At 37.2% G+C, this 12,323-nt stretch overlaps 1 protein-coding gene across 2 annotated transcripts in view; it reads left to right on the top strand.

Annotated features, from left to right (window-relative positions):
• Nucleotides 1-12,323, top strand: part of ASAP2 (ArfGAP with SH3 domain, ankyrin repeat and PH domain 2) — a 183,449-nt gene that overhangs the window by 149,100 nt on the left and 22,026 nt on the right. Inside the window, exons 22-25 of one of the 2 annotated variants that reach the window (XM_054022672.1) lie at nucleotides 6,065-6,320; nucleotides 9,730-9,891; nucleotides 11,290-11,458; nucleotides 12,191-12,258. In XM_054022672.1, the coding sequence (XP_053878647.1) occupies nucleotides 6,065-6,320; nucleotides 9,730-9,891; nucleotides 11,290-11,458; nucleotides 12,191-12,258 (655 nt within the window). The remainder of the gene's footprint in view (nucleotides 1-6,064; nucleotides 6,321-9,729; nucleotides 9,892-11,289; nucleotides 11,459-12,190; nucleotides 12,259-12,323) is intronic. The other variant, XM_054022673.1, reaches the window with a different exon arrangement.

A 12,323-nucleotide genomic window follows, 5' to 3' on the forward strand; every position in this document is an offset into this window, starting at 1 on the left:
AACATATGAACCCATGACTCTGTCTATTACAGTTATCATTCGACAACAATAATTGCAAATGACTACTGTTACAACAGGAAAAATAAGTCTGAAATACACATAGCAAACAGATGACTTACCACAAGACTCGAAGTGACTAATTAGGGCACATATTGATAGTGTGCACAGGTTGATTAACACTCCCTCCCTCCTGTCAAACTCACCCATTTCCCTTTAATCCTTCTATGAACTGGACCTGCTTCCTCATTAGTAAGCTGAAGAGAGCTGGTGAGAGGCTTGGATCCTGTGCCGTTCTTGCTTATGGGTAACATTTTCAAAAGTGTGTTAGTTGCATAGGAGCCTAAGTCTCACTGAGTTTCAATGGGACTTAGGCACTTCTGAAAATGGAACTTGCGTTCTAAGTCATTTAGGCACTTTTGAAAATGTTACCATGTATTCTTATGGACCAGAATGCTTCACTGGTCCAAATCTGAGGATTCGTATTATTGAAGGGAGTTACCCTGCTGGGTACATTCATGGGCTATTGGGCAAAGTATTATTCTTCCTTTGTGAGAGTTTGGTTATTAATGCTGCAGTGGTTATGCTTGTTCATCTTTAATAATTGTATGATTAAAAGGTAGAGTAAGATTTTTACATAGGCCTGAGTGATATTTTGCATAAGAATGTAGGGAGTGGAATGAGCTCTCTTCTGGTACTTTTAAAGAGTATGTGTATTCTAGAAGCATTTTTTAACAAAGGAGTTTCTAACGTTTGAGTTTTACCTTTGTTTGAAGTGGAAGAAACCTTGTGCACATAAACATCAGTAAGGAACTACCCTGCTCCACTTTATAAATCTCTAATCTTTTGTCCAAACTGCTCACAATGAGGTATCTTGTTATCCCAGAGCAACATAGACGTCTGAACATTCCGTCATTTCTAATACAACATTTGATCACTTAGGTACAAATCTGCATATCAAGAAACTTTTGTAGCCTTTAGCAAGTGCATTATCATGATGATAACCTTTTATTTGAAATTCAGTTTACATTTAAGACTTGGTGTACACAGCTGTCTTGTATTGTGACAAATAAATTATAGCAGCCTGAAATCAACTTCTGTTTTCAGGCAGAATTCCTATGAATTGAAATGAGGTTTTTGAAATAAAAGTTCTGATAGGCAGGGCTAGAAAGAGCCACTCAGAGAGAGTACTTTGCTTTCTTGAAGAAGTGTCATTAGCTTATATAAACTTTCTTTTCAAAAAGCTAATTTTCTGGCTCTTACGATTGGAAAGACAACTCTCCACATGTGGAAAGTCTGTAAACCAGTGCAATACTTTCACTGATTCTGCAGACAGACCAATTCATTGCTTCTTCTGAGCCTCCTCATAGCTCTCCCTGAGAGGTAGCAGAATGCAAAGTGTTTACAAACTCTTGTAAATATCACTGTGTTTGTGCAGAACCCTGCTCAAGTTTACTCTGCAGATGCTGGGTAAAAATATGAATAGCAGCTGAGGCAAATACTGGACCTGTTTGCTGGGAAGGAGGCCTTGAAAACAAAGGTTAGATGAAGGGTAGATTCTCCTCTTAAACCCTCAGAGCAGCCAGGTGGCAGATAGGGAGACAAAATGTCCCTTTGCCTTTTCTGTAGCCATTAGGGGCTGGGGAGCATTAAACTTACCGGATAATTACTACTTGGGGCCTGTGGTGATACTTGGGCCTACAAATTTACTCTGGTTGTGAGTTCAACTGTGAAAAGCAAGTGTACGTTTATAAAAGGTCACAGTAACCTATAACAACATATGTTGATGGGAAAAGATACATAAGGGAGACAGACAGACTGAATTAGTCCAAATTAAAAAGCCACCTGACATAACTCAAGTACTGTGTTATGATCATATTTGGTAAACAAGAAAACTGTGGAATCAGAAATCAGTGATCCAAAATTGATGTGTTGGGAATGAGGCCTAATTGGTGGACAAAATAATTAGAGGACCGGGCTATTCCACATATAACTCCCTTTTGGAGTCCTTAAGGAAAGATACTTTAGGGAAAAAATTGGCTATTGGAGCAAGCTTCACCATCATGGCTGCCTCCCCTACCATCTCCTTGGATTCCAGACCTGCTTCATCCCAATCTTGAAAGGTGTCATGACCAGATAACATCACCATCTCCACCACCTCCTTCTGAATCCCAAACACCACCTGGGATGTGAGACTTTGTCTCTTTTATCCACCCAGCCACCCCACCAATGTGTCCTTTTCCTTCCCTCTCTTGTTTCTTTTCTTTCCTGTCCATCTCCATTTTCTTTCTGTCTAATAAGTGTCTGACTTTGCTGGCCAAGACTGAATACTTTACAACAGTGCTGTAAGCCTGTGACTAAAAAGAGGCAACTAAAAGCAATGCCCAAAACAGCCAGATGTTGGTAGAAGTTTTGCCAGGTTTCTGAGTGTCTGATAAGACTGTGGGCTCTGCCTATATCTTTCCAGCAGTGAGGCTGCAAATGAAAGTCAACCCCAGAGACTGAAGCTTCATTTTCTATCTTTGCTGTTCTTTTCTCTCCCCTCTTGTATGTGTTTGATTTTGTCTGGTCTTCTAGGAAACAGGATCAGACTTTAACAACAGTGACAACAGCTCCGGTCCATCTCTACTAACTTCTTCTCTTTTCCCCAAAAGAACAGTTAAGACCATCTTTAATGCAATCCTAATGAGGGCTTTTTCCTTCTAAAGACTCTTCCCAGCTAAAGGGAAAGGGAACAAGGGATTTTGTTAAAATGAAAGCCTTATTTATTTATTCTGACGCAGTGGGTATTCACCCACGAAAGCTTATGCTCCAATACATCTGTTAGTCTTTAAGGTGCCACAGGACTCTTTGTTGCTATTTAATACATTATGTTTCAAAATATTTAACTGTTTTTCTTCTTCTTCTGTATCTTTAATAAAAGGTTAAAAGGATTTTAATGGTGTGTTTACCGTGGTACTAAGTAGGCTGAGGTCTCTGTATACCAAACCCCGGTCTGTGTTTAAAACTGTTTAATGTTGGATAGTAACTGGGTTATGGTAACCCCATTAGCCTATATATTCCATCTAAATTAATACAACAGGCCTGATATAAAAGATAGGGCAGAGGGAGAGCACCCTGGTAGGAATCCCAGCACTCTCCCATATCCCAGCAGCTTGTGGAGTTAGGCAATAGCTTTTCATCTAGGTGTTGCCCCTGGTCAGTGGGGCCCTTCATCTAACATAACAGTCTCTGGCAAGTAGCTATTAGGTGTTGGATAAAATTTCTACACCACACGTGAGAGTTGATGGATCTGGGCTAGAGAGAGATTGATGACATATGTTAGAAAAGAGAAGACTGGTATTGAGGGAAGGAGGGAGAAGGATTTTGGTGGGAGAAGTGGGGAAAAGAAAGGAAAGAGGTTAGAGAGAACAATGTAGGGAAAGAGAAAGGGATAAGGGGCTTCAAGGTGAAAGAATAAAAAAAAGGAAAGAAACGGTAGACATGGCATGGTCAGGACATTGGACTGGAACTTAGGAAACCTTTGTTCTTTTACTGGCTCTACAATAACCTGCTGTATGATCTTGGGGAAGTCTTTTCTTCCCTCAATGTGTGGGTTTTCCCTTCCTACCCTTTCTTTGTCTTGTCTGTTTCGATTGTAAGTAGGGCTGTCGAATAATCGCAGTTAACTGAGGTGATTAACTAAAAAAAAAATAGCTGAGTAAAAAAATTAATTGCGATTAATCGCACTGTTAAGCAATAGAATACCAATTGAAATTTAGTAAATATTTTTGGATGTTTTTCTACACTTTCAAATACATTAATTTCTGTTACAACTCAGAATACAAAGTGTACAGTGTTCACTTTATATTATTATTTTTTATTACAAATACACTGTAAAAATGATAAACAAAAGAGATCCTATTTTTAATGCACCTCATACAAGTACTGTAGTGCAATCTCTTTATTGTGAAAGTATAACTTACAAATTTAGATTTTTTGTTGTTACATAACTCATTCATTTTTGAGTGCAATGTAAAACTTTAGAGCCTACAAGTCCACTCAGTCCTACTTCTTGTTCAGCCAATTGCTAAGACAAACGAGTTTGTTTACATTTCCAGGGTGGAACTGCTGACAGCTGCTTATTTACAATGTCACCTGAAAGTGAGAACAGGCGTTCGCATGGCACTTTTGTAGCCGGCATTGCAAGGTATTTACGTGCCAGATATACTAAACATTCATATGCCCCTTCATGCTTCGGCCTCCATTCCAGAGGACATGCTTCCATGCTGATGACACTCGTTTAAAAAAAATGCATTAATTAAATTTGGGACTGAACTCCTTAGGGGAGAATTGTATGTATTCTGTTCTCTTTTACCCACAATGTGCCATGTATTTCATGTCATAGCAGTCTCGGATGATGACACAGCACATGTTCGTTTTAAGATCATTTTCACAGCAGATTTGATAAAACGCAAAGAAAGTACTAATGTGAGATTTCTAAGGATAGATACAGAACTCGACCCAAGGTTTAAGACTCTGAAGTGCCTTCCAAAATCTGAGAGGGACGAGGTATGGAGAATGCTATCAGGTGTCTTAAAAGAGCAACACTCCTATGTGGAAACTACAGAATCTGAACCACCAAAAAAGAAAATCAACCTTTTGCTGGTGGCATCTGACTCAGATGATGAAAATGAACATGCGTTGTTCCACTCTGCTCTGGATCATTATCGAGCAGAACCCGTCATCAGCATGGACACATGTCTTCTGGAATGGTGGCTGAAGCATGAAGGGACATGTGAGTCTTTAGCGCATCTGGCACGTAAATATCTTGTGATGCTGGCTACAACAGTGCCATGCGGAAGCCTGTTCTCACTTTCAGGTGACATTGTAAACAAGATGTGGGCAGCATTATCTCCTGCAAATTGTAACCAAACTTCTTGTCTAAGCGATTGGCTGAAGTAGGACTGAATGGACTTGTAGGTTCTAAAGTTTTACATTTGTTTTATTTTTGAATGCAGTTATATTTTGTACGTTATTCTATATTTGTAAGTTCAACTTTCATTATAAAGAGGTTGCACTACAGTTCTTGTGATAGGTTGTAATAAAAAATAAACATAAAATGAGCATTGTACACTTCGTATTTTGTGTTCTAATTGAAATAAATATATTTGAAAATGTAGAAAACATAAATAAATAAAATATATGGAGATATACCTATCTCATAGAACTGGAAGGGACCCCGAAAGGTCATCGAGTCCAGCCCCAAGCCTTCTCTAGCAGGACCAAGTACTGATTTTGCCCCAGGTCCCTAAGTGGCCCCCTCAAGGATTGAACTCACAACCCTGGGTTTAGCAGGCCAATGCTCAAACCCCCTCCTCCCCCCAATCAAAAATATTTAAATAGATGGTATTCTATTATTGTTTAACAGTACAATTAATTGCATGATTAATCACGATTAATTTTTCTATTCACGCAGTTAATCACGATTAATTTTTTGTGTCACTTGACAGCCCTAATTGTAAGTGCTTTGGGACAGGAACTGTCTTTTATTATGTATTTGTGCAGTGCCTACCACATGGGGGCCAAGTCTCATTTGGGACCTCTCAGTGCTGCCATAATACATCTCATCGATGGTGGTGGTGGTGGTGGTGATGATAATAAATAGACACTAGGGAAAATGCAATGAAATATGCACCATGATCTATTATAGAAATGAGGGAAAAAAAGTTATTGAAGCCAAGAAAGGAAAGAAGGTGCAAGAGAGAAGTAGGAAGCTACATTTAAAAATATAATTACATAGCAAATTTATTGAGATCATTTGTTACAATTAAATACATATCCAATAAATGGTACACAACCATTTGTTTTCTTTTAAATTATATGAGGGAATATGACTTTAAGGGGAGGTGTGGTCAGGAGTGGCAGGGGCAGCAACACAGGTATGATACATTTCAAGAGTTAGTAGGCATGGTCCTCTGGCTAGCAAGTATTAGGTATATTTTTCAATATATTTTTATATTTTGCTGAATATGATAACATAACTAATGTAATATCCATGTGTATTTTTGTTTCGGTTTGGTTTTAGCAACCCAGTCCTAATCGGAGAGAGGACAGGCCTGTCAGTTTCTATCAGCTGGGATCAAATCAACTTCAGCCTAATGTAGCATCTTTGGCAAGAGATGCAGCAAATATTGCTAAGGATAAACAAAGAAGTTTTATGCCTAGTATATTACAGAATGAAACCTATGGAGCAATACTTAGTGGCAGTCCACCTCCCATTCAACCTGCAGTACCTGTTACGACAAGTGCACCTCCCCTACCTCCAAGGAATATTGGCAAAGGTACTAACGCTGGAAAATATAGTGTTTTAGAAGAAATGGGATCATAACATTTTTTTTCTTACATTTTGAAGATTTGTTTTACAGTTACTTTGCACAGGTAGGTATTGGAACTATTTACTGATGATTTTTTTTTTTTAATTTGAAGTGAATCTGCACAACATATTCTGAATTTGATTTACAATGTACGGGCTAGTGAAGGAAAACATATTCTGAATTATATACGTTCAAGTATACAGAATGTGTGTGAAAATAATACATGTATAAATAAAATCAGTAAAGTTCAAGCTAGTTATAAGAAATGAGTAACAGCCCAGATGATCAACTTCATCAACTGCTTTTAGTTTGTGCTCCAACTTTTAAAACTTGAATTTCCTAAAGATGTCTCAGTCTGATTTGAACTGAACTTCCATAACCATCTAGCTGTTGTGGAAATGCTTCTCTTTAAACGGGGCCAAAGAGAGTATGAAGAAAGATAGGCAATGATAACGTTACAGACACTTCTTAAATCTGTGCTAGAAAGTTTGGAAATAAAATAAAGAATGAAATATAAGATACATATTTGGAGAACTAGGAGTTTTACGGGATTGGTAACTGACCAAAACATAGCTCCCATTACTCATTATCAGGGATCCTAGAAATCTGTTTGCCATGGAAAAACACGGAATTTGCATTTTTCCATTTTGTGAAAAAATAAAACATATATTAACTATTAACTAAATTTTACTGATAGTACCAGTGTCACTTATTCAGTGTTCACAACCTCCCCTTCTTGTTGTTGATTTTTTTAATGTGCTTTAAATTTACATAGCAAACGTACTCCAATAAACTGCTTCCAGTGTATAGAGTTTACACAATGGCATATAGGGGTTCGTGTTTTAATGCATCTCAAATTTCACTTCAGCCTCCAGATGTGAGTAATTAAAGTTATGAAAAGATGCCGAAAACTTTAAAAATCCCCCCTAAAGACTGTGTCACTGAGTTTCGCATGGATAAAATTAACATTGATGGTGCTATTCTGTATTGTATGTAGCAAGGCTGGAGATTACATTTGGAGGCAAACAACTGAACACACGGAAAGCATTAAACATAAACAGAATGAAAATAAATGAAAACATGAGACTGAAACAGCGGGGCCATCGACAACAGTAAAGAAACAGTGCAATGTGACTGGATCATTCCAGCATTCTTGTGCATTAAAAAACACACACAATTTTCTGAAAATCTAGACTACAGGCATAAAATTAAATAAATAAATAAATATAGAAGTATTTAGTATATGTAAGCAATACAAGTTGCATTTCTATTTATTTATTTTAGTATAATGATTGATAGCACTGGAGGCTTCGAACTTGCTTAAAAGTTGTAAATATATCAATAAAACATTGCGTTCCACTGATACCTATATATATTGTGGCTAGGGAAACTAAAGTTCAGCATTTCATTTTAACTGTGGAAAAAGGTGGATTTTTTTTTTTTATTATTGGGGAATGTTGGGTTTTTTAAATAACAGAAAACTAGGATCTCTGCTCATTATCCTCTGTTCAAAGGCCTATATGAAATCAGTAGGTCTCACTTCCTTGATAAGGGCCAAATGCTGACATAACAAAAACTTCCATTACAGTCAAGACTCTTACCTTTAGATATAATCCCTCCAGGTCAAGCAAATGGGAAAGCCTGGAGAAACTTGCTCAGCCAGTCCTTATAGTGTGATAGTTTCCTGGATAAGGATTTCAGGTTCTAATGCCTTCAGCAATCTGGCATCTTTCCTGAATGCCAAAAGTATTATACATATACATACAGCCTTTTATACTCAAGTATCTTAGACTTTGTGTATGCATGACTTTCTGCCCTATAACATAGTCCACGCACCTTGTGTAGAGTGAATACTCGTCCTCAGGTGTGACTTTATTGACAACTAAATGAACAATAAGACAGCATAAAGTACAGCATTGCACAACTGATCAGATATGTGAATGGTTTTTTCATCCTCCTTGGAAGCATCACGTCATGGCTGAAGTTAGGATATAGGACCTGATGTACCGTTGGTGTTTTCTGGTATGGCAAATCACAAGTCTACAATACGATGAGCTAGCATAAAAGGGTGCAAGCATAAAAATGTGCATAAAGTATTATTTTTTTGGTGGAAATTAAGTGAGAATACAAAATGGTTAGCATGATTTCATGTGTTTTTTTTTTTTTTTTTTTTTTTTTTTTTTTAAAAAGGCTGTTAAGACATTTTGGAAAGGGGGAACCCAGCTGAGGATATTATTCTACTCCTTGACTGAATAAATAAAATGATTGTTTTGCCCTTTGACTAAATTTTACCCCTGAACAAATGTAGTATTTCACCTATTGCCTTCTGATTAAATGGCAGACTTCCAAAACACTCATTTACCATTTTTTCCCCACCCACCCCTTACAACTTGGCACCCATGCAATGCAGCTCATGCCAGGAAAATATGCCTCCTGGCTTAAAAAGATTTATTTGTTGGTATATTTTACTCTAGCAGTTCATTTCATTAGCCTCTTTCATTTTCCCAATTGAACATTATGATGACATCACTGATCTTAGCCTCTTGTTAGCTGCCTTTATTATTATTATCCTCTTAATTTTAGAATGCTCTTTTAATCTTCTGATCCCTTTGTATCTTCTCTCCATGCAAATTAATGCTTATTTCTACTTCACATTAACAGTGTTTTTCATCTTTCCTTAATATGGTGATCATGCTCTCTGCGTAGGCATAAAATTATATGGTACTAGCAAAATGTTTGCTATAAAGGATCGCTTACAGTGTGCTCTAGTGAAATAGGGAGACAGCACTTTAGCCTTAGAATAGAGTAAATTAGAAACCACTTCTAAATACAAAAGCAATGCCATGTAAGTGCTACAGTTGTTGGTCCTAGTTTGGCTGAAGCCCTGAAATGCAGTTTTATGGAAGTTCCAGGTCAAAACTGACATTACCTGTTAAGTCAGCATGTTCACAGACCCTTACATGTTCGTTATGTCCCTTTCTTGAATTGTCTGGAGGCAGCAGTCAGGGGTTAGTGATTTTTCATAGGACTCACCTTTTGATTTCTTGTTGAGAAGTTTTTGCCTTTGCCAAGGCTTAACCATCCCCAAATTCATAAGCTGTGAAATGGATTATTAACCTGACATATTTTGAAATGTTGACCTGAGACAAGCACTTATGTAACTGAAATGTTAAGAATACTTTCACCTGAAACTTTTTATTGTTTTCAGTCAGATATGATTTATTCTCTTGTACTCTTACAAGATGATGGTGGTTCCTTTCAATTTATACAATATACAGGCACACCATTTAAAATAAAACACAGGTGTGACTATTAGCACGTTTTCCACACATAGTCAGCAAATAATTTTTATACAGTATTTTCCTGTTTTTCTTAGTTCAGCCTTCAATTCTTGGGAGTGGTGTTCAGACAACTTCTTCATTTAATACAATGTGGAAGACAAATTCATTAGGAGTGGAAAATATAAGCAGACAGAGATCTTCATCAGATCCACCAGCTATTCATCCCCCTGTGCCGCCATTGCGTGTAACATCTACAAGTATGTTTTCACTTTCCCCTGTTTTTCTCTTCTGCTGCATCTAATCATGGTTGGTCTTATTTTTCCATTTTCACAACTCATGCTTCCTCTTTTGGCAATTGTAGTTTTAGCATGTTGTCCCCCCTCCAGCAATTTGTATGAATAGTCTCCTCCAATAGAGCAGTGGGGATTGGTTGCTGCAGTGTGATTTAGCAGGGAATTCCTTCTATTACCAGTGTTTAAGGGATTTCTCAATTTGTTTATGTAGGGTTTTATTATATTTCTCTTTAATGTTAATGAGTTGTATAACAGAAGTATTACACAGAGGCAGTACCTATAATGTGTTACCTGCATGATGTTCTTAATTTTTGCTAGCTTTAGGAATACAAATGACAACTGGAAAACTTAGGTCTGAGGTAGTGTAATATTCTGCCATGCTCTGGTTGAACTGACCTGAAGAGAAAAATGCAGTGTTATAGCCGCGTTGGCTCCTGTATATTAGAGAGACAAGGTGGGTGAGGTAATATCTTTTATTGGATCCGTTTCTGTTGGTGAGAGAGACAAATTTTCAAGCTTTGCCAGAGCTGAAGAAGACCTTGTCTCTCTCACCAGCAGAAGCTGGTCCAAAGATATTAGCTCACCCACCTTGTCTCTCTGACGAGAGAGGTTTTTAATTACCCAACTTAATTCTAAACATTTCTTCTAAAGTCATGTTATGATTAGTGTCCAGTCAAGGAGAAATTCCTCTTTATAGAACTTCTCTCAAAATATTATTCAACAAAATATCCATAAAACATAAACGTTAAGGCTCTGATTCAACAAAGCATTTAAGCATGTTTAAATCCATCACTAGCTAGCAAAGCACATTTAAGACTCAGTGACTTCAGTGAGGCTTAAACACATCCTTTGCATGTGCTTAAGTGCTTTGCTAAATTGGGGCTTATGTGGGGCGTGACCAAAAAAAATCCAGAACTAAAACATTTATTGGGATGACCAAAGACCAAAGGGTTTGAGGAAAAAATGGGGCACTGACAATGTTTGCCTTCTGTTCGCTTTAAATCAGTGGTTTTCAAACATTTTGAGCTTAGCGCCCCCCCACCCCCCTTTGAGTTACAATTTTTGGTTGTACCCCCCCATCCCACCCCAGACATAAAAATACATGTGCAAGGCTGAGTGGCCCACTGAGGGTGGAGGTGGGGTTCCCTCCCTCATCATGCGTACCCCCCCATGTTTTCATTTTCATTTTGGTGCAAGGGGAGGATTTCTACCATTAGTAAGCTATAATTATAATTAGTAAAGCATTTTTCTTCTCCTTGAAAACAAATCATGTAACATAGAAATTGGTGGATGAGATTCTAAGAATAATGCATTCAATAAAAGTTTAATTCCATTGCACTCTCTACTTTGCCTTTTTTATAGATATACTCTTTCCAGCACCACCACCTCCAGTTGCAAAGACAGCCAGTGTTATAGAAGCTTTAAACCAGCAGTCAAAACAACCACCAGCTGTTCCACAATCTAAACCTATACCACCACCTCTGCCTCCACAACCTCCTAGTAGAATCTCTCAAAAGAAGCCTGCTACTGGGTAATTGATGTTATTTTTAGTATTTAATTCATAAAACACTTCAGCCTATTCAGTGATCTTAGATTTTAAAGGAATTGCACTTGTATGTACCATGAAAGCTATAAAACAGGCAGACCCATCTTCTGCCAATGACAGCAGGCACTTAATGCCGTTCACTGTCTTATAGGATACATAAACTGAGAAGAAATATTTATGGAACAGATAGCAAGAATGTCAGTATTAAGACTGAAACAATGTAGGAATTCTAATTACCAAGACTTATTAAACTCGTATGAGAGACTTGATATTTACATAATGTTTAGTCTTGGTGGCAGCTGGAAGCAAAAAGGGTCCAGTTGGTTCTAATTCTGATATAATAATAATAAAAAGAGGTAACATTAGGGGAGCTATTGCAGTTTGTTGCGCAAGAACTTTAAAAGTAACATTAGATGAAACCTCAGAACTTATGAAAGGACAATAATCTCATTTACAAAAAATTACAACTGAATTTGTATTGCTCTTTTGCACTACATTTATTGATGAAATAGGATCTATGAATGGGCTAGTTGCTTATTGTAAATAAGTAGGTAAAGTAGTTTTTACAACATAAGTAATTGCATTTCTATGAACATGTTAAAGTCCTGGTAAGAGTTATACATTACCTACCCATTTAAAATAGTTTAAATTTATTTTATTAGCTATCTACACACTTGAAAGTTCTGGTTTATGAATGCTTAATTTTCTTCTGAACAGGATTGACAAGTCATCTGGTATAACTAACAAAGGGCAGCCTAGAGGACCAGGATCTTTGCAACAGTCTGGTAATTATAGTATAAAGAGGCCTCATGATTTAAAAGTTACATTTATTTTTGAATTATTTTTAAAC

This window comes from Malaclemys terrapin, chromosome 3, assembly GCF_027887155.1.
Source record: "Malaclemys terrapin pileata isolate rMalTer1 chromosome 3, rMalTer1.hap1, whole genome shotgun sequence".
Taxonomy (NCBI): domain Eukaryota; kingdom Metazoa; phylum Chordata; order Testudines; family Emydidae; genus Malaclemys; species Malaclemys terrapin.